Source organism: Nuphar pumila, chromosome 10 (assembly GCF_984573655.1).
Source record: "Nuphar pumila chromosome 10, dmNupPumi1.hap1.1, whole genome shotgun sequence".
Taxonomy (NCBI): domain Eukaryota; kingdom Viridiplantae; phylum Streptophyta; class Magnoliopsida; order Nymphaeales; family Nymphaeaceae; genus Nuphar; species Nuphar pumila.
The window spans coordinates 102,440,149-102,464,286 of NC_143258.1; the positions used below are offsets into that span (position 1 = coordinate 102,440,149).

The 24,138-nt window shown below is 35.9% G+C and overlaps 1 protein-coding gene across 1 annotated transcript; it reads right to left on the bottom strand.

Annotated features, from left to right (window-relative positions):
• Positions 1-970: 970 nt before the first annotated feature.
• Positions 971-15,067, bottom strand: LOC149827668 (Major facilitator superfamily protein). The gene is made up of 9 exons (XM_090019546.1): positions 14,750-15,067; positions 13,141-13,403; positions 9,895-9,959; positions 9,655-9,817; positions 7,009-7,157; positions 6,567-6,821; positions 3,905-4,073; positions 3,736-3,828; positions 971-2,253 (listed from the first exon to the last, which is right to left on the bottom strand). Exons 1-9 carry the CDS (start codon positions 15,027-15,029, stop codon positions 1,936-1,938), a joined length of 1,755 nt encoding a protein of 584 aa, XP_089875672.1. The 5' UTR covers positions 15,030-15,067; the 3' UTR covers positions 971-1,935.
• Positions 15,068-24,138: the final 9,071 nt, after the last annotated feature.

The window sequence follows — 24,138 nt, forward strand, 5'->3', positions numbered from 1 at the left end:
GTTTTCACACTGACAGCCCAAGCGCTTTACCATTGCACCAAGAAATGACCCTGTCCTCAACATATTTAAGGCTCAAAGAACAGGTTTGATTTTTTCTGTTTGATGTTATGGCACAAATGAGCATTGCCGATGTTTTGAAATTGTTACAGTATGATAAACATGATAAAACTGAAATATAAACCGTTTCAGTTTATCACAGTTATAATGTGGTTTTAATTTTTATCTATATTTTTCACATTTTCTTTATTTAGAAGTTAATTTATGTATAGAAACAATATTTTTTTCCTAATTTATCACAAAATTTGTCCTTAATGAGAATTTCCCAGTTCCAGGATCTGTGACTGCCGTTTGATGACACATCTCTAAGAAATACTGCAACGTTGTCCACACATATATATTAGACAGGCATCAGGTCCAGTTGTTTCCCTGCTATTGGCCAAACACCCAAGTGTGACCAATCAGTTTGGCCTTAGTTTCCACATCTAACTCGATGCAAGCAGAAGATGCAAGGAATTGACTGGTTCTAGATTTAGGCTGCATAATGAAAAAATGTGCTCCATGCAGCTTATCAAGGGCCAGACCCAAGCAGTTGGTCCTGCACCTTACGGGTTCACACCCAACATCGTCCAGTTGGTCTCCTAATACCAACCTGAAATGAAAAGCAAGGAAAAGGTATATACTAGGCTTCTATTTCTATTTGCTAATGGGTAGACCATATCCACCACTCAGAGCTTAATGATTTCCCACATGGGGCTTCTTGGAATGCTCATCATCAAGTTTAGGTGAATAACTTGGCCACTGGGTGGCTCTTATATTAAATGGCATCACATGCAACCCACATGCATCTGTTCTGCAATGGGAAAAAAACCCCACTAAATCTTCCCTCTTCCTCATAGCTCCTAGGATGGCCATTTTAAAAGCACACTCCAATCATTTGAAACATTGCTCCATAACTTTCACCAAGCCAATATCTGCAAGAACCACAAACTGAACATTTATCGAGTCTTGAAGAACATAACAAACTTTAGATGACTCTCATATAGAGCATAAAATATAATGGTATACCACAAGTCAAAATAAGTACCAACACGAGTTTAATAATAAAATTACATGATTATCCGAATCAGAGTGAAAAAAGAAACAGGATGGACCCCTTTTTTAACCAACGAAGGACTGGGGCCCAAACATATGGATTGAACAGATCACGTAGCCACCGGTTCTGCACGGCCACACCATGTGATGGTTCAATGAGGCAAAAGGAGTGACAGATTGTTGACAGAAGTGTGCCCACCCTTTTTATCTACAAAGCCTGTACTGTGATATGAGATACATAACAAAACTGAGCTATATTTTCCCAGTGTTCACCAGAAGAAAACAAAAAACAAGCTTGGTGATGGCTCAAATAATGTCTCCCACGTGTAATGAGAAAACTGGTGTCTCCATGCCTGAATCTCTGCTAAACTTGTGGACAACAAGAGATGAAGGAATATTCTCCTTGTGAGATCAGGATAGCAAATGGGTTAGCAGTCAAAAGTAAAAGAGGTGTGGAATGGTTCATTCAATCTATAAAAGGAACCAAACAACCAGGACCAAAGGAGCCACGACAATTCCATACTACACTGCCCATATGATCACAGTGTCTGAGAAGAGAAAGAGGGACCCAATTGCCAAAACATGCTCCTGTGTACATTGACATAGCAATTTCACCATAAAATTGTTCACAGGAGACAAAATGATGCTGTATAAAGACATGATAACTCAGCTGTAGAAACAGGCAAGATGATCCGCCTTGTCTGGGGTGATCTAAGATAAGTCTGGTTGTCAGGAACAGTGCCAAGACTCACTGAGATAATTTAGAATCAACATCAGTGTAAATGTTGGGTCAGGGCCATTATTTTCTAACTCTGGAGGATGATGGCCATATCCCTTTGCTGCTCATTTTAGCTTTGTCTCTTCCATACTGTTGAGGGCACTTTCCAGATCAACCACTGATGATGCATCAGGGTTTTCTCTAGGAAGAAGACCAAGGAGTGGTAGAGGAAGCAAGGAGCTGAGATTGCAGAGTATGATCAATAACGGCAAGTTTGTGAAGCTGTCTTTTGTGATTCCAAAAAGTTGAGTAAGACCGGCACCAATCAGTCCTCCAGCTACACTGCCACCATTAGAAATAGACATCAAGGTGGCAAACAGGGTGGCTTCCACACCTGGAGGACATAGCCTTGCTGCCAACACCAGCACAGGCATGAAGGATGCCTGCAAATGATTGAACTTGATTATTTCACCATTTCTAGAGAAGCACACAGTATCTTGTGAAGGAAAAAGAATCTGGAAATGCATAATTGCTCAGATGAAAATTTTAGAAAACAAATCATTTGAAGCAGAAAAAGCAGCACCACCTATCTAGAATAAAAAATGATGACTATCACACACAATTGCAATTTATGTATAAGTTATGCGGGATGCTTGATATTCAAATATTTTTTTATAATTCTTTACTATGTGCAAAGTGAAAAATTACCTCTCCAGCAGACATCAAATACTTTGTTTAATCCTGAATTTCATGAGAGAACAAAGCATATTGAGATTGATTGTCACTTCCATAAGGTGTGCTTAAAGATGTGATTCCCTCTCTCATGCATGTGGGGTCTAAGGATCAAATTGTTGATGCGTTCACAAAGAGTTTACCATCTCATTTTAAAACATTTCTCTCTAAACTTGGGATGATTCCTTTTACATCATCTCAAGTTTGAGGGGGAGTGTTAAGAAGTAATATGTATTTTATCCTTCTTTTGTGCCACATTGTGTACATATCTTTATTTATAGGGGAATTTCTGTACTTTTACTATATTTAGTTGTAAAGTAAAAAAAAAATTGTCTTGTAGTGGAGTAGGGGTGCCCAATACATTGTTGTATTCTCTCATTCTTTTAGCTAATGAAGCGTAACTTCTTTTGTTGCTCTCCTCTTGAGAACTCCTTATTGCTCTGGATAGAGCAAACTAGGTAGAATTCTGATTGTGATATGACAAGGCGAAAACTAAGAATATTATACATTTTCTAGTAACATCTTGCAAAATCATGGCATTTAAAAAAAAGAAAAATATAATAAATAGTATACTAACAAGAAAAAAACAGGGTAGTATTTTGACAAAAATTAAAGAAACGTGAGAAGTTTTAAAATAAAGAGATAAAGAATAATAAATCATATTTAAAATGGATAAAAGAAAAAACAATCAAAGTTTTAAACATGTTATAGTGATCAAACTGCAATAACCCTATATTGTCACTTTGTCAGTATTTAAAAACATCATGATATTTTCTCAGCTTCAAACAAAAATAATGTGAAGTAGCAACAATTATGCCTGATGCCGAAGTACGAAAGGAGGGAGAACAAATATGGGAGATAGTAATCACATCCAAAATGTAGGAGTCTTTGATATTAAGCCAGCAAAAGAAATTAAGAAATTGGCTTCCTGTAACAAAACCACTAGATGCCTCCAAATATCCTTCCTATCCAGCCAATAGGATACATATTTCAGTTGAATATTCTACTGGATTTGGTGATTCTACCAAAAATACCATCACATTATGCACCATTGGTCAATTTTTTTTGCAAGCTAAAACAAACAAAAGATAGAGATGGGATAATTTGCAATTTTGCACTTCTAAATAGTACTATCTATATCTGTTTAGTGTTTTTTTTTTTTTGCACAGAAAATTTAAGTTCAGAGACATCACCTGACCAAGTACTGTTAAAATCAGTGAATCCCCAACAGCAAACCATTCGTCACTCACACCAAAACGACGATTTAGCCCAGTAACAAGAAGAACCTGTATGATGTCATGTTTAGTCATAAAACCATATACGTCCAATACATTAATTCGGCTATAGAGATATAGTGTGCACCTGTGTCATACCAAGACCTGCACCTGTAACTGTCATCAGTAAAAAAATTCGCCGCAAAGGAACATTCTTTAGAAATCCATTATAGAGTCCAACACCCATTAGTGATGCAATAGATGTGACAAGCTTCACGCGACCCAAAAATTCTGGTGTGAATCCAAGTTTATTTGTGCTGAAAAACACACATTCAAAGGTTCAAAATAGAAAATACAAAAGAAAAGGACAATGTGACATTTTGAATTTTTTTCATTAAGCAAAAGGACTAACTAAATTTTCAACTTTCAGATAAGAAAAAGGCAGAAACAGGGATAGCTACATGCAGAAATATGAACCCCTAAATGCTGGAAAATTTACAAAAATATACCTCTATTTTAATTAACCAGAGAAAGGCCTTAAGCAACAGAAATATGGTGTGTGTGTGGGTGTGTGTGTGTGTGTGTGGGGGGGGGGGGGGGGGGGGGTTGGGAAGGGAGGAGGAAAAAATGACTGGACTTCCTAAAACAATTGGGATGGCGCAATTATTCTAAAGAGCCCCAGTAGAAATAATGTGTCTTTGCTTCAAATTTCTCTTCTGGGCACTTGGAGACTGAAAAACAATAAAAATCTACATTGATTGAGGAAAAACACCAATATAGGCCTTGATTAGTAAGATCTTTATTTCAGAAAGCACAAAACATCAACTAGTTCTTTAGATACCATTATTACTTTCCCCTATCAAGTTTAAACTTTAAACAGGAAAAAAAATAAAATAAAAGGAGAGACACAAATTTGGTTGAGGAAGAATGTTATCGTCATGAAACAAAAGACCAGGACAGTAGCTACAATCTGCTCTCAGGAACAAGTTTATCATATTTTTACTTATTTCTAGTAGGGTCTATGTAGTTAAAATCCCACCTATGCTACCTAGGCGCAAACCTACCACCTAGGAGTGCCTAGGCAAGTACCTAGGTGGGGGGACACCAGGTTATTTTATGTTTTTTTTTCTCATAATGTCTATAACATTATAATCATGAATTGACCGAATATTTGGAAACATTTAAGTTTGTCAGTGTTTTTAAATTTTTTGTTTCTATTTTTTATATCATATTATTTTGTGGTCTCTAGGCAAACACAACTAAACAAATATCTGTTCAGATGGGTTTTGAATGTTAAAAATGCAATTGTTTTTAACTGTTTAGCTTCATTTTATGTGTTTGTTTCAATTGTTTTGCTTCATAAATTGTGTTGGATATGTATTTTTTTTATATTTGACACGGAGAAACCGCCCCCATAATGGCTCTGCCTGCCGTACTTACAATCACTATCCTGGCAAAGTAAATCTCTCTGGGCCTTATCTCTCACCCCCATTGAGTCGCCACGCTTCGGCTTGCGCAAGGGGAGATGCCCATGGGATTTGAACCTAGACCAAAGTTACCGGAAGCGCGAAACATGGTGCGTCCGAAATGTGCTGGGAAGCACGCTTCCCCTTCTTTTTTCATTTTTTTGTGTTTTTATTTTTATTTTTATTTTTTTTTTCTCTTTTTTTGCTTCTCCTCGCTTTCAGTTCGCTTTCGAGAATATTCCTGGTTCGCCTGTAAGTCGTCCCGTGCTTCCCGCTTTCTAAAATTTTGAAAGTCCCTCGCTTCCGGCTTCCGCTTTCCAAATCGCTTCCCGCTCCCGCTTTTTCGACTGTCAACTCTGACCTAGACAACTTGCCTAGCAGCCTAGGCCCCATCCCACTATGCCAAACCCCTTCGGGGCTTGTGTTGAATATGTATTATCCATTAATTTTAAGAATTTATTGATTTTTTAGTTTTTGATTGTTTTCTTTTTTTGGTACTGACTAGGTTGAGTAGTCCCACCTAGGCAGTAAGCCCAATATTTCAATCATAGCCCCAAATCTTATTATGGATTTTCTTGACAAAGGAAAATCTTGTGATAAACTAAAAAAGAATTGTTTTCTCGTAAAAAAAGCTATATTTAAATTTTAAAATATATAACAGAATATATACAACAACAACAACAACAACTATGCCTTCATCCCAAAACAATTGGGGTCGGCGATATGAACCAAAAAAGAAAATCATTCTGGGTCTTCCACATGAAATATAATAGAATATATAAAAGATTTTTTCAAAATGTCGCTTATTTTGAAAATATCATGTTTTTATCACGATATTTTCATATTATAAATGTAATATTTATATTTTAATGTTTTATATTTTTAATAGAATATATAAAAATAGAAAACATTAAAATATAAATATTACATTTATAATATGAAAATATCATGATAAAAACATGATATTTTCAAAATAAGCGACATTTTGAAAAATCTTTTTTTAAGATTATATCAGTTTTTTAAAATCACAAGATTTTCAATAAAAGGCTGATATTTGTGACTGATTTCAGTGCTAGGACTGCTGAGGCCTCATCCCCCAAGGGTTGACATGCCCTTAAGGGTCCAAGAACAACCTCAAAACTGCTAGCCTGATCTTGTCTCCAGTCCTAATTGGTAGCATACAATATATTATCTATGTGATGCAGAAGGATGACAGAATAACATCATTATATAGAAAAAAAATCAACCAGCCTATAGTAAATTTAGTAATAGAACACCAAAGGTAACTATTATGGCACGACATCTGGAGCAACAAAAATAAACCACAAACAATAAGAAACTTACGTAAAGAAGAACATTGCCGAATCAGACTGTGGTGTGGCCTGCCATAAGAATATAAATAAAGTGGGCAAAAATATGTTGGGCTGCTTGACAGTATTCCATAACTGAATGATTTGCTGTTTGGAGCTCTGAAGAAAGCTGTTGTTCTTCACAGAAAAATCATGCCCACTTATTGGGTCCTGCACAGCCTGTTCTTTGACAAGAATGGCAACTGCAGATGTCATCAAGGGAAGGAAAGCAGTGACACCAAAAACAAACCTGAAATTTGGCATCGAGATAGAAGCTTTAAACAAACAGAAAATTACAAGAAGCTCCTATATGGCATCAATTGAAGTATTTAACACTTTTTTGAAGACAAAAAGAGAAAAAATTATCACAACAATGTGCCAGGAATGACAAGGTGTCACCCTGGTAGATTTAAGGAATATGAGATCATCAGGCATGCCTTGTGCCATAAGTGTCCACCAATGAACCACTAAAATAGGCACTTATGATACCACCAAAAGCAGAAGAGCCCCAACATAGAGATTGTAAGGATCCAGCTGTGCTCTGGGTCTCACCACGAGCTCTTTCCACAACCATGGAATCTACAACCTGCAACATACTCTTTGGATTCAGGAATCAAGCTGATAGTTTGTAAGAAGCAAAAATATAACAATTTCTCTGCAAGACCTATACTAAAAGCATGCTAGATTAGTATTTTCATATTTTTCTTTTTTCCCACACAACTTTAACACAGATTCTTTTAGTGCATGCTATATGAATTAAAAAAAGGTTTTCCAAATATCATCACAGGTTGTGTTTCAAGATGAAGAATAAAAGTTGAAATAACCATGTCGAGTATAGCCACAATCAAGGATAATATGCCATTGCACAAATCATTCTTGTAGGGAAACAAAAGAAATCCAATATGAGGACTCTGGAGCAAAATGATTCATGGATCGAGCACAATCAGCTAGACTATAAAAAGCATGCTTTTGATGGTTTGGTCATTTTATGTAATAGTTAACAAGCACATAATTACCCACGCTTCCCGCTTCCTAAAATTTTGAAAGTGCCTCGCTTCTCGCTCCCGCTTCCCATATCGCTTCCCACTCCCGCTTCCTCAACTGGCAACAATGGGTCAACCCCCATATGTTGTATCATTCTTTACTTTTAGAAGTGAATAAAGATTTCCTTTGTGGTTCTTTCTTGTTGAGAAATGTCATATGCTGTTGTACCATATGTGATGTTACTTCGGTGCTACCCTATTTCCTTGTGTACATAGATTATTTAATGAGGGGCATTTTGTATTTTAGCAAGAGGTTAGAAAGTCCAGTTTTTGTCCCGTAGTGTAACCATAAAGGGGGTCAATCCTTTAAGTTGTATGCTCTCTATTGTCTTTGTAATGAATTATTCTTCTTCATCTCCCTCTTTGTGCTCCTTATCTCACTCTTTCTTCTTTGTATACCCATGCTCGAAGATTTCTCTCTCTATGCACTCTTCATCTTCTTCTTCCCTTCTTGTTTGGCTTTGATAAGGTATCAGAGTCATATCTAAATCAAACGAGAGAACAAGAACGAGCTTAGAAGAGATTGGAGTCTCCATTCATCGGTTACCTGAGGTCTGCATTAGGTGCGTGAAAGAGGAGGGTGACATCATCATGCTAGTACGGTCCATCAGATTTGGGTCATCTGAGGTAGGAATAAAGAAGATCTTGATTTTAGAGATTTATTGAATCATGAATGCGGACTATCGGAATTATATTGGATTTTATATGGATTTTCTTCTGTTTTTTAGGATAAGGGCATGAATAGTGTCGAGATTTGAGAAATCTAATCATTCTGCTATTATCCGTGGTTTTGGCCCCTTTGGATGCACTAATTAAGTTTGTAATATGCCCAACAAGGCTGCCAAGCCTATCCAGTCACACTCACTTGATCTTGCTCATTCATTATGCCAGATTGGAGGTCAAATGTGTTATCTTTGCCCTTAATGCTCAAGCTCAACCTTTTTGATCAAATAAGTATGAGCTGAGCTCAAGCTACTTGGTTTATTTCGCTAACCCCAAGCCTAGGCCACAACGGATGCCGTTCCAAGGTTGCCAAACTAGGAAGCGGGAAACGCTACGGGAAGCAGAAGCGAGGCATTTTAAAATTTATACGAAGCGGGAAGCGAAGTTTCAATTTAAAAGCGAAATATGAATAAAAAATGAAGCAATATGGAATCAAACAAGAAACAAATAAAACTAAAATAAAATTGATCATTCTTATATTTCATGATTTTTTTGTAAAAGTGTTAAATTTTTTTAAAATCTAACAATGATGGTTACCAATTTAAAGAAAGTACATGGAAAGTGAGTGAAAGCGTGACAGAAAATACATGAAAAAGATGAAAAAAAATGTGAGAAAAGTATATAATATGCATAGACCATGTGTATGAGAAGCACAGAAGAAGCGTGGGAGAATCGAGCTTCCCATGAAGTTTCAGAAGCGAGGAGTATCGCGCTTCCGAAGCGAGTTTCCGGGAAGCGAGCTTCCCACCTACCTAAGAAGCTTCCGGTAACTCTGTGCCGTTCACAAGTGACAACGTCTATCTAAAAGGTCCCATGGTATGTATGTCACATGGATACTCCATTTTGGCTCGCGTATTGTGTCTCTTTATATACTAGTCATATTGAAAACTTCATAAAACAGTCATATCCCCATATCCACAGCCGTATCCACGTGACATAAGTTCCATGTCAATATGGTAACATATACTAGAGTTCCTGGTTCATCATTCACCCCTACACCATGCCTCAGCTAACATTTTTCATGACATAGATTTACAAACATCCTATGCCCACTTGGTATCACATATCAGAATTGAAGCATAATACAATTTCAAGTGCAACAGCAAGTTGCTGTTGCACTGTTGCAGCTCACTCCAAACTGCTAACAATATGCTATTGCTATTCTATAGGAGGCTAACTATTAGTAGTAGGAAACACACAGAAAGGCAACTAAAAGACATAATTAGAACAAAAGAAACAATCATAAAAACTGTTGAAGTTATCAAATGAGAAGTGAAGACTGTAGTTAACATAAACATGAAAACTGCAAATACTTACAACATCAGAAAAAGCAACTGAAAGAGATCCAACAAGAATACAGAAAGCAGCACTGTACTTGCTGTTCACGAAGGTGGCCATCATACTCCACGAAAGAGCTCCCAGAAACCCAGAAAGAACAAGGTATGATCTTCTTCGGTAACCAAAAAGTGGGAAGGAGTCACTGCAAAGTTTTAGACCGTTAGACAAGATATGCAAAGCAAGACCAACTTTTCTTGACAAAGAATAAAGACTACTGACCTGATAAACCCATAAAGTGGCTTTATAAGCCATGGTAAAGCTGATAAACCAGATATCACTGCTGTCTAAATTAACCAGATGGAAATCATTAGTCTGTATACAGTTCCTAGTATACTTCAATGCAACAGTGTTATCCAAAAGTACTGTACATTGTATAACAAGTTCTACTGGTTAAATAAAGTAACATGGAGTTCACAAAGATCTCCACAGAATCAATTTCTAGTATGCAAATTAATGCCCAAAGCAAACATATAACTCATAGGGGACACTTAGAAAGCAACCATTTATTGGAGGGGAAAGAAAAATGATGAGAGCAATCACTAGTCCTCTGGAACATAAATGCCTCTTGGCTGAGTGAAAGATCACCAAACTACACTCATCAACACTGATATACACTAGTGACGTTAATCATACTTGGTCAGAAATGAAGAACTTCCAGTAAAAAATAGGACACTCTTAAAGGGGTACAAGTTTGATGACATCCAGATGGCTACAAAAACAAGGTTTAGGTCATCGCCAAGGCCATTGACTTGCTAGTTACATAGAGACCCATTAGTCCATTAACACTCGGGTAGTGCGTATGCATGTAAGCTATGATTGAGATTCATAGTGTTTTATTGAAATTTCTAAATCATGAATAAGTACAATCCCGATTAAAACATAGAATTTTCAAGTTTGCGATTGCTAGATATGGGGAACTAGTGCACCAGAGGCCCGTAACCCTATAATCATGACCTAAAAACAAGCATCTGGTAACCACGGTTCAAGTGGACCCATTAATTTCTCATAATTTCTTCAACAGGGTGTAGGCGACTTGGTTAAAAAAGATCAAGGTATACTTCTTCAAAACAAAACACACAAAAAAAAGGTCAAGGCATAGATAGTGGTGGCCTAGGTCACTAGAGCATTGTCACAAGCAGTTGTCTGCACTGAACCAAGAGAACTTGGTATTATAGGATAGGATTCTTACTATATATAACAATTTCATACCTCCAGAACTAAAACTAGTGTAGTACTGTCCTTTTCTATTCAACTTTCACAACTCTAAAGTGGATTTTTTTCATTTATAGCTAAGAGTCACAGGTCAACAGCACTCAATATGGAGACAGACTCCCTGGAGAAGCATGATCTAGTATGCTAGATCACAAGCTACAAGTCATGGACCAGAGTAAAGGAACTGGGTATCTATGAAATAGATGACTCAATATAATCAAATTGTGTTTGTATAACCCATATTGAGTGTTAAATGATGGTGCCGGATCTCATAGGTTCTATTTAGGTTGAGGGTATACAGAAAAACTTAATTGAGAAGTAGTACCTTAATAGGACGAACACGGTTTGCGTTCTGGTCATCGATTTGGATAACCTTATATAGATGGAGATCCTCGACTTATGAGTGCATATCCTCGATAATTAACACAGACTTTTGAGTGGCATTTTTCATGCATTGCATACAAGGAGCCAGTTCCAACATTCTTCTACAACTGTGCACATGAGTGTTGTTACGTAGATTATTAGAAATTTACAAAATTTTGTTTCTAAAGGACTTCTGTTATCTTCTTCCTCCCAACTTGAATTAATTGTTTATACTGACTCTGATTAGAGAGGAGATTTCAATGATAGACACTCAACTATGGGTTTTTTTGTGTTTATAGGCGACTCTTTGGTATCCTGAAAATGCAAGAAGCAACAAAAAGTATCTCTATCACCAATTGAAGTTGAGTATCGCGTCGTGGCTACCACGACATCTGAACTCGTGTGGTTATGAATACTGCTAGAAGACGTGGGGGTGTATATGTAGTCACCTTATGTTGTGATAATAAAAGTGTCATCTACCTCGACGGCAATCATACATTTCATGAACGCACCAAACATAATGAGATGAATTGTCACTATATTTGTGAAGAATATCTTAGAAAGACTATCATCCTGTCATATGTAGCATTGGAGTTTCAGCTAACTGATTTCTTAACAAAAGTGTTTTCTTCTCCCCAATCTCACTTCTTACTTGACAAACTTTCGGTGATTACACCATAAGTTTGAGGGAGAGTGTTAAAATATGTACATATAAGTATATATATCTAGCTATATATACTTATATATAAATATGTACATATATATATATACATATAAATATGTATATATATATATATATTTTATAATGTTGTAACAGGTAATAGCCATTAGGGGTATTTCTATCTTTTCACTGCTATGTAATAGGATGTGGCCATTAGGAGCACAACAGTCTTTTATCCTTTTATTCCTATTTTTTTACTTTTTGTATTTTATATTTTTGTTGTGGGCATTATTGTAAAATGCCCAAAGACTCGTTGGGATCTCCCTAAAGGCTCTATTTGTAGCCGTTGGGGATACCCCAATGACTATATGAACCCTTTAAGTGTGTATAAATAGGGGTGTTTCCCCCCTTGTATTGTTAATGCTTTCCCAAGCATTTATCCTCAATAACATTTATATTTTTTACTTTTGTTTTAGTCCCTGCATGGCTTGTGTGATTGTGTTTTGTATTGACCCCATAAGTGGTATTGATTGTGAATGTTCTTGTGTTCTTGTATGCCCAAAAGAGGCACCAACTTGTACTCTCTTTCTAGTTTCATTACACACTAATAAGTTCACCACAAACTATATCTCCAACAAAAATCAATAAAAAAGTAACTTCCTGAATTAACTGAGGCAAACAAGATGTGTATTGTTTAATGTCAACCAAAGCGTCTAATTTCCCCTAATCTAGTGAATTATGGTTATGAAATATGCAAATAACTAAATTCTAAAGACCACAGTCTATACAGACAAACTTTCATGGAAGAAGCAAGTTCACAAGCTCCTACAGTTCAGAATCTTCAGATAAGTATGGAGTTTCCCTCTCCAAAATTGATATGCCCTTCAAATTTTATAGCAATCATGGCTTCCGTCAAAAACATCCTTGCTCTAAATATAAGATGGTGTAGGACACATCCACGATCTACCTGATAAATCACTAGTTTTACTAACCATCCAATCACTCATAGCTTTAAAATTCATGAACTAATTTCTCAAATATGATGGGTATGGACATTCTGAGGACAAGACTAAGTCTTTTTCTCACATAACAACGGGCAAAACTAAGTTTCCGAAAATGCATTGATCTGCATGACTACACAAAAAGGTATCACTTAATATCCAAATTGAACTTCATTTTAATTGTTTATAGGCTGCAAACTAGTTAGCAAGTTGATACATGGATCTTACCTCTGCCGGATCAAGATGAAGCTCATCCTTAAAGTAAAAGCTCACAGCAAGCCTAGAAAGACCTAAAACTCCTTGGACAAAATAAACCATAGCAACTGCAACAGTGTCTGGAGACATCTCTACCCCAAAGCATTTTATATTCCTCATAAAGGACATGCTTCTGGGAAGAAAATTTGAACTATGAGAACGGGGTTTCCCTTCATCATCTCTTCTTCTCAATTTCTCATTGCCTGGTATTTGTTGGTGTCTTGATGATTGAGAACCTGAATGGAAATGGAGCTGAACTAATTAGCATATTAAAAAAATCACAAGTACAAAGTTTGACATACAACAATTTCAAGAGACTCATGTCATTACTTATTTTCTTTAAATTTTAACAATCATAGTTGAGGTGGGTTGTGCATGTAAACATATGCAAATGGCTCGACAAACACGGTTAGACAGGTGCGTGCACACACACACACACAAGGTTGCTTTGATACCAAATGTTAGGTGCCTAACCAATACACCAAAAAGCCCTAGGATGATTAAGGTGCTTAAAGTCAAGTCCTTAAACTGCCAGGATCCTAACACAAATTATGTGTATGCTTCGTGCATAAGCATCATCATCAAGCCTTATCCCAACTACATGGGGTCGGCTTTATGAGTCTTATTTCTCCAATCTTGTCTATCTAGAGCTCAAACTTCGGTCACTTTACAATTTTTTATTTCTTCATTATGCTTGGCAAACATCTATACATGCAACGTTTCTATTAGGTGATGAGTAAATATGCAAGATATGTCTATCACATCTATGCAGTTATATCTTTAAGGATCCAGACGTATACCAATACATGCATGTGTTACAAGTAGTTAAACCTGAACCAAATTTTTTTATATTTAGTGAAACCCCAGTTTATTCATGTGGAAGACCCTGAATGATTTTCTTTTTTGGTTCATATCGCTGACCCCAATTGTTTTGGGATGAAGGCGTAGTTGTTGTTGTTGTTGTTAAACCCCAGTTTAGGTAGTGGGGCCCAGAGGAATTCATTGACACTCTGCCATATGCCCCATCCCCAAGCGGTTAAAACCCTTCGGCTGCCCCCTCTGCTCACCAGGGAGCTTGATGCATTGGCTTTAGGGCAAGGGACGCACCTCAGATATCGAACTCATGACATCTGTTAGGTGCCTAACCGACACACCAAAAGGCCCTAGGGTGAATAAGGTGTGTAAAGTTAAGTCCTTAAACCACCAGGATCCTAACACCCTTTGATTTTGAACCAAATTTGCCACTAAAACAGCAATCCTACTCCCACCCAACAAAAAACTTATATACAGGTAGCATCTCACGATTCCCAACCATAAAAACTACTATCTCCAACAACAAATTCAAGTTTAATTGTTAATTAATCCATCACGAGCATGCTAAACTTTAGATATCTGGATAATTCAAGACATGATCATTCTCAGGATTTTCTCAGCAAAAGAAAAATGTCACGATAATCATAAAAAATCAAAGATTTATCATCACCACCCAATGAAAGAAGTCAAGAACCACGAGATCAAAATCTCAAACCACCACCACAAAGAATTCAGAAACGAAATTACGGGAAAAAAATTCGTGACCCACAATTTCTCGACTCCCCTAGAAGCGTTTCTCGGTCGGGACCGTCGGAATGTGCGATCGCCTCCAAAAGGGTGTCGTCCGATTCGTCGCTCCCCGGCCGAAAAGAGGCGCTGATCGCCGGCATCTTCGCTCCCGGATCTCCGGAATGGCATTCCCTGAGCGTCCTCCGGGGTGGGCGCCTCCGAATCTGGCCCGGGAACCGATGGGAAACGCGGAAACGCGAGGGCGGTCGGGAGGAAAAGCGAGAGAGAGGGGACGCCGATTCGGGGAGTGCTGTCCGCATGTTAGCGAAGTTGGGGTCTTTGTTGATCGTCCAACCCACAATGCAGGAGCGTTGGGTAAAGGAAATAAATAATTCTAGTGAATTTACTAAAACAACCTTAAAATTAGGTTGCCCAACCAAGAAGATGGCTTGTGATAAGCTGCCAGTTTTAAGTGGAGAAGTATAAGTTCACTGCTCGGCACTTTCTCCAACGACAAAGTTTTTTGGGCCCCACAACTCTATGTGGGACCCACGCCCTGAAACTTTCATAAAATATTTGTACGATGACGTGGCACCTGATCTGCCTTCATATGGCTTTGGATCATTAAGAGAGTGTTTGAATCGCGGGACGGGTTCCCACTGTCCTGCCCTGTCCACGCAAAATACCGCTGGAGGCACGGAGTTTACTATCTTGGATGGATGCTCGTGAGTGCTGGGTATCCCCAAAAAACAATTTTTTTACAATTTTTTTTTGTCCGAGAGTGTCTATCTGCCATTGTTCCGTGGGAGGCACGGAGCAGCTGCGGACACCAAATAAACGATCCCCGTCTGCGCATCCCGCGTTTGCATGGGCACTAGGATCCACGTAGGGCACGCGGATGAGAACGGACCGGGATTCAAACATCCCCTAATGGTCCGGGTATGACCTGATTTCGGTCTATATCTTGTAAAGTGTCAGGCCTTCACTTTTCTCTCAGGACCTCTAAAATTCACTGACACATTTATATTTTTGTAAAGTGTGTTATTAGATAAGTTTCTTTACAAAAAGATGTTGAACCTCATGGAGTGTGACAATTTTTTTCAAATAAATTATGAGAAAGCTTTAAGTTTCTTGCGTTCTTTGTCCAGCCAGGGTTATTTCATTCTCATAAAAGGGAAACGTCTTTCATGAGAAAGGGCACGGACTCCACGAAACCATACACGTCCTCTCTCTCTCTCTCTCTCTCTCTCTCTCTCTCTATATATATATATATATATATATATATATATATATATATATATATATATATATATATATATATATATATATATATTAGGTGGTAACTGCCTACCACTTTTCTAGCTTACCACCAGTTTACCAGGATTTTGAAGGGTTTTATTATTTTTTCTAAAATCTAACCATACAAATGTGATCTACATGCTTGATTTTATAAGAATGAACTTTTGGATAACCGATTCTGATAAGTAGGTAGGTTTTTATAAGATTTAAAAATTGATGGTGTATAATTTTTAAAAAATATTTAATACTTAAAAATCATATTTTTATCGAAAAAACATGATCCAAATGTCATTCTTAGCAAGTCAACTATGTCAAACACATTTGAAGTGTCAAATTTGTAAAAAATAATCCAAAAATACCTATTGACTGATGGTAGGCTGACATTAGGCTCAAAATGTGGTAGCATATATATATATATATATATATATATATATATATATATATATATATATATATATATATATATATATATATATATGGGTAGAAATGAGTTTTTCAGACTTTTCATTTTATTTTTAAATTCTAACCCTAGAGATCTGATCTATGTACTTAATTTTATAGAGATAAGCTCTTGAAGTGTTCGATTTCAACACAAAGATGGGTTTTTATAAGGTTTGAAAAATCAATGGTTCAAAATCTTTATAAATTTTTGAGGCTCCAAATATCATTTTTTCATCAAAAACACATGATTCATGTGTGGATTCCTCATAAATCAACCATGCCCAACACATTTATGGGGTCAAAATTGCGAAAAAAAATATCAGAGGGCAGAAAAACCCATTTAGCATGTATCAATTTCACACCTACCCATCTCTCTCTCTCTCTCTCTCTCTCTCTCTCTTATATATATACATATATATATATATATATATATATATGGGAATGAAAAGTTTCCCAATGAAAACCCTCACAAACCTTCTCAATAAAAATTTTCATTGTACAAGATATGTTCAACATGATTGATTTACTATAAATTGACACTTAGATAATGAATTTTGGATAAAAAAATGGCATTTGGAGTCTCAAAAATTTATGAAAATTGCATGTTCTTTATTTTTGAAACTTATAAAAACCTATCCATGCATCAAAATCAAATGCTTCAAGAACTAATTCCTATAGAAACAAGCATATAGATCACATCTTTACAATCAAAATTTTGAAAAAAATATCAAAAATTCAATAAAATGTGTGGTGGGTAGGTTTGTCATGTTTTTTAGTGGGTAGGTTTTCATTCCTATATATATATATATATATGTGTGTGTGTGTATGTGTGTACAAAAGCACAACCATATGTATCACCGTACTAAAACCCATACCGAGCATACCATGAATTATGTGCTCCATAACACTAGTTGGTTTATCAGACCAAGCACAACACAAGCTCCAACTATAATTTTTGATAAAATAGCCAAACATCTCAGTTCCAACACGAGGAAACCAATATTGCCCCTCCATGAGTCAACTCTATCATTATAGGAGTCAACCCTCACACGGGGGAATTTACTCCTCAGTAGGAGGAGACTCTCAACACAAAAGAGTCAACCCTTGATTTACATGAGTCGACTTACAATATAGAAGAGTCAACCCCTGATCTCTAGGAGTTCCCTCAGCACAAAGCACAACCCTATGCATCATTGCCCTAAAACCTACACCGAACATCACATCACATACAATGAATTATGTGCTCCATAGCACCAATCACATATTTATATATACATAACTGACATGCATGAACAAAAGCACGACTATATACATCATCGCACTAAAACCCATATCGAGCATCACAACACACATGCCATGAATTACATGCTCCATAACACTACTCGGTCTATCAGACCAAGCATAATACAAGCTCCAACTGAAATTCTAAATAAAATATTCAAACAACTCAGTTCCAATACAAGGAAACCAATATTGCCCGAATATATATATATATATATATATATATATATATATATATATATATATATATATATATATATATATATATATATATATATATATATAGATAGATAGATAGATAGATAGATAGATAGAGAGAGAGCTTAGAACCCAGTGAATCAGGGTGAATGGCAATTCCTGGTTACAGTCAAGGGGATCCATAAAGTAGTAATGGGTAGAGTTGGAAGCTATCATTTAAAAGGATTCAATTGGATATGGTCCCTGTGACTGTCATGCCCCTGCCATCCATAAATATAATTAGGGTACACACAGATCATTTAGTCTCTGAAGACCAATTTACAGTTACAACCTCTTCCAAATCTAGTAAAATACGGGAGCGAGTTCAACCATTCTAATTGAACAAAGGTCCGGCTCTGTCTTCTGTAGCTATAGAGTACACTCTTTAGTCAGAAAAAATTTCTAAACTTAATATGCTGAAGTGAGATCAAGATTGAGCAGTTGACCTCTAAAAGCATAAGGCAAACCGTGTAAGTGTGCCCTACAGTGGATCCCTTTTGTACAAATAGATCAGGTGCAATCACATTTCACATTTTAAATGTGCTGCTGCACCTGAACACCCACCATCTTCTGTTGGGCCCCACAGTTGACAGGCTGTATGAGAAAGATGGAGGGTGCGCAGGTGCAGGGGCATATCACAAATGTACAATGTGATTGCACCTGATTCAGCCTCGAACTTCAACTTGAATATTTTAAGCCAACCCACTTATGGGGAGCCCTTGTGGGCTTCATCCTTGTCTATTCTTTATTATTCTTTTCAATCAAGATCAATATCTCTTCATTCTCGAGTCTAACAAATAATAAACATTTAATAATGATACTAAAGTTCTCCTAAGTATCATTAAGCATTTTAGTGATATGTGAATAAACTCCAATGATGGTGAAATTTAACAGCATCGGTTGAGAATTCCTATGGAATGGTGTACGGAAAAGGAAAAGTTTGGATAATTTTCATGGAAGTTAATGCAGTGCATGATCATATAACAATGATGTGACAAAAATCACTTTATTTTGTTAAAAAAATTATATTTTTCTTTGTATTTTCTGAACACTATTTTTAATTTGATACATTCTTGAGATTTTTCTGAAAACTATAAGTTTTAGCTGGTAAGATTTTCCTTCAAAGAGAAAATCCCAAATACTATGATTTGTGACATTAATTGGATTAGTGATGCAGATCGAAGGCTATCCATCTGGCATCTTGTTTTGTTTTGTTTTTTGTCTTTTGTATCTATATATCTGATCATATTCAGAATTAGAAAGTGTGTCTGAGTTTAAAAGTTCATCATAATTAGAAAGTGATGCAGGAGAAGCAGAAAAACAGGGTTCATAAGGACCCATTTGTATTTTGAATTTTTTGTTTGCTATTTTAGATATTCTTATATTTGGATCTTGTACATGATACACAATTTTAGAATAAGTTTTATCTTTTTAGATGCTAATCTTAATAGATAGTTTATTTTTATCAGAATTAGGACATCTTTAAATGGAGGAGATCTATTTGTCATGGAGAGTGGGATTACAGAGATATTTATAGTTCTATTGAATTTCTTTGTTACTTCTAGTTATTTTCTGCTTTTGCTTTTGATTTCCAGTTTTTCTTAGATATACCTAGATAATCTAGTGTAGCCTTCACTTCGGGTATCAAATTTGTAGGTTTCAAGAATGTTCTTCTTGATTCGCTACATCAGTTTGGTATCAAAGCTCAGGATCTTTACCTCATTTCCTTGGGAAGGATGATTCAAATGAACGACCTTATTAGAATTAAAATCATGAGCAACATAACATACGGAGCAGTCGATGACATATCTTATGGCTACCCAAAAGATTTCTCATATTGGTGGTGTGCTTGGCCGCCCAATGGTCCCAGGTACGAAGAAATTGCAGACAAAGCAATTGGATATGTTGTTTAGGGTGTCCTAGGACCTTGAATCTGCAAGGGCTAGATCAAATTTGACAAACAATATTTTGCTTGATTTTTGGGATGGCTCTCAACGTTGTCCCAACTGCCTTACATAGATCAGCGTTGTTGAAACCTAAACAACCTACTCAACGGCTCATCTTTGCATGAGATGCATGGGGTTCCAAAACTGTAAAACATGCAAATTTATTTCCAAAACGTGTGGTTAATTTTAAAAATGGTAAGTTTTGTAAAACATTGGATGATGTGCATGCATGAGGCCATCTTGGTCATTATGCATATGTGTGTCATGGTTCACACATATGCCAACATCTCCCACTTAGCATGAGGGCCGAATGAATAAACCATGATTTGGGAAAGCTTTCACTCATGGTGACTGTAATGACTATAGTGGCTCTGCATTCATAACCACATTTAGGTTTATGTCCCATCACAAGGTTAATCATATCATCATGATTATTATCATATTTGTCTAAGTCCCATTAGGCTGATATATTTGGTAAAAGTACTTGTAGTAATATCTTTTGTTAAAGAATGGCAACATGTCTTCAATGAAAGGTAGTTCACTGTCAACTCACCCTTCCGTACCATATCTTGGATATAATGATATTTTATTTCAATGTGTTTGCCCTTGGAACTATTTATTCCATTATTAATCAAAGCAATTGCAACTTTATTGTCACAATAAATGTGTGGTGCAGCTTTAAGTCCTTTATGAAGTGGCTTATCTAAACGATATTCATTGCTGCTATACCATAGGCAACACATTGGACCACTTGTGAATATTGGGCGATATATAACTTTGCTTTTTACTCATCCAAGAAATGACACATCCTCCAAAGAGAAAAATATTTTCAGAAGTTGACTTGCTGTCATCTCTGCTACTAGCAAAGTCAGCATCAGAATACCCTATAAGTTCAAGCTTATCCCCTTGGTAACATAATTTTAATTCCTTAGTCCTGTTAATATACTTTAATATTCTTTTAACGGCTTGCCAATAGGACCAGCCAGGGTTACTTTGAAATCTACTAATTAGACCCATATAAAAACAAATATCTCATTTAGTAACCATCATTGCATACATCAAACTTCCTACAACTTGAGCATATGGCACATTAAGTTTTTCTTGTCCTTCTTTTAGAGAGTCATGTTTGCTTAATTTAGTACTCTTAGCAATTGGATTTGTTTACGGTTTATAATTTTTCATTCTATATCTTTTAAGAACTGAGTAAGGATATCTTTTTTTACTTAGACACAATATCTTAAATGCTCAATTTCTAATAATTTGAATGCCCAATATATAAGATGCATTTCACATATCTTTCATCTCCAAATGAGTACTTAACCAAGACTTGGTTTTATTAATCATATAGATATCATTTTCGGCTACCAAGATATCGTTTACATAAAGTGGTAAGATGGTAAATTTACTTTCACTATTCAAAATGTATATACAGTGGTTATAGTTATTCATTTTGTACCCAAATTGTATTAAAAAGTTAGGTACCATAACCATGAAGACTGTTTGTCAGATAAGGATTTTTTTAACTTATATACCTTGTTTTCTTGTCCATGAATGATAAATCCTTGAGGTCGATGCATGCAAATGATTTCTTTCAATTCTCCACGCAAAAAAGCACTGGATCAATTAAAGAGGGCACATTAGGCTCTCCTTAATGAACTAGGGGTGGACTATCGGCCCAACAGTCCAATGAGCCAAGTCGACCCGACCTGCGGGCTATCAGACTGGCTCAATGAGCCTGAGTTATTTATTAATTTTTAATAATATAATTTTTAAAAAATTAACTATTACATAGTAACTTGGATAACTATTACTATTTACCTAATTTGTTATATGAGAACTTGCAATTTGTTAATTATTATTATTTACCTAATTAGTTACACTAATTAGGAATTAGTTGAATGGGAACTTGCTATTCTTTTATTAACCTATGATTTCACTCAAGCATTTATTTATTTTAAGATTGAGCCAGGCTGAGTCAGGCCGGGCTTGGCCCACTTCAGATTGGCCCATTGGGTTGGGCCATGGGTTTCACTTTAAATTCGAGCCCATTAAGAATCAGGTCAAAACCTGACCCGTTAGTAAACAGGCCAGGCCATTGACCATGCCAGCCTGGTCAACAGCCTGGTCCGTTAGCGGGCCAACCTAATGTCCACCCCTATAATGAACAAATTTGTGTGGCTTTAGTCTTCACATCCATCTGGATAAGTTATAAATCAAAATGTGCCACTAATGCAAATAAAATTCTTATTGAAACAAATCTTGCAATAGAAGAAAATGTATCAGAATAGTCAATTTCTTCTATTTGAAAAAATTTTGTAGCGACTAATCTAGCTTTGTATTTGTCAATAGATTTGTCTACCTTGAATTTCTTTCTCAATATTCATTTACATCCTATTGTCTTTCTATCTGCTGGTAAGTCTGTCAATTCCCAAACATTATTCTTCTTGATGGATTTTATGTCATCATTCATGACTTCTATCCATTTTTTTGATTCAAAAGAGTTAATAGCTTCTGAATAACTCAATGGATCATCTATCAAATCAATGGATAAACATTTATCTATTTTCTCAATGAGATAAATATAGTAATCATCTAAATAATTTGGAGGAGCTCTAGACCTCTTTTGACCGCTCAACATGGGATGTGTTGGCTTCTCAGTTGTGGGTTCCAATTCATTAGATTCTGATGCATTTGATGGTTCGGGTTCATTCGATACTACAAAAAAATATTCTGTGTTTGATGGAGTTTCTAATTCTTTTAGATCATCTAAAAAGACCACACCTTTATTTTTTATTAATCATTTATCTTTATGATAAAACCTATATCCTTTTGATTTATTTGAATAACTTATAAAATTGCATTTAATACTCTTGTCATCTAAGTTTCTTCTTAACTGATTAGGTACATCTACATAGGCCACAACTGCATACTTTAAAATAATTTATGTATGTTTGTCTATAGGTCTATAACTCATAAGGGGTTACTTCTAAGGCTTTGGTTGGAACCCTAGTAAGAATATACATAGTTATACTAAGTGCTTCAACCAAAAAAGTTTTTAGAAGTGAGGTGTGAGCCATCATAGACCAGGTCATGTCTAAAAGTTACATCTTTAAGCAATACCATTTTGTTGAGGAGTGTAAGACATAATGGTTTGTCTTTGTATTTCGTGATGAATACAAAAACCCTTAAATTCATTTGAGTTATATTCACCTCTTTTATCAGTTCTTAATATTTTAATGTTTCTACCTAATACGTTTTCAACTTTTTGTATTCAATGAACTTGTCTAAAGCTTCCATTTTCTAGATATAAAATAAATATATCTAAACCTAAACAAATCATCTATAAAGGTTATGAAATATCTCATTCATCTATGTATTTCAATATTCAAAAGTCTACATATATTTGAGTGTATGATCTAAGCAATTCAATTTCTCTTTGATCTTTTAGAAAAGGCTATCTACACATTTTTCCTAAAAGGCATGACTCATAAGTGTTAAACTTTACACTTATTAAGTCAAGAAGAAAACCCATTATGATTAGTCTCAACATTTTGTTTTTTCTTATATGTCCCAATCTAAGATGCCATTAATATTAATCAACTGCTAGTGCACACTCAGCGTAAAAGGAAGATGCAAATGATTTTTTATTAATGGGATCAACCATAAAAAATCCGCATTCAAGTGTAAAGGTTCCAGTGAATATGACATGTACGTGCTTTTCTATGGTTACTCATTTCAATCGAAAACACACATCATAACCCTTTTTCACTAGAACAAGCACACAAAAAATATTATGCCTCATAGAGGGCACAAAAAACACATCAAATAATAAAACATTTGCATTAGCAGTGGGGAGCTTATAAGTTCCAATACCTATTACATCACAATAGGTATTGTTACCTATGTACATTTTGTGTTCCCCAAGGCTGCAATCTTTCATGTCAATCATTCCATTCTTAGATTTGAAGATATATTTTGTAGATTCCAAGTCAATCTACCATCCTTCAAGATCTCCATTAGCAATGAAGCATTCTATGATGACACAACATATTTCCTTTTTGGATATACCTCCATGATTAGTTTGATCATGGCTTTGAAATGTCCCAGCTTTTCATATTTAAAGTAGTTTCCATTCATGATAGGTGTCTGCTAAGGTTTATGGGCTTTGAATGTTTGTGTTTTGGGTCTATGTTTGTTACATTTGTTATTTTGGAACTTATTCTTA

What these genes read in the sequence shown, in the direction of transcription:
- LOC149827668 (XM_090019546.1), bottom strand. Translation starts at nt 15,029, where the DNA reads ATGCGGACAGCACTCCCCGAATCGGCGTCCCCTCTCTCTCGCTTTTCC. An exon ending in CCACTTTATGGGTTTATCAG is followed by an intron (nt 9,818 to 9,894) that starts GTCAGTAGTCTT and finishes AAAACTTTGCAG; the next exon opens with TGACTCCTTCCCACTTTTTG. An exon ending in GTGGACACTTATGGCACAAG is followed by an intron (nt 6,822 to 7,008) that starts GCATGCCTGATG and finishes GCCAAATTTCAG; the next exon opens with GTTTGTTTTTGGTGTCACTG.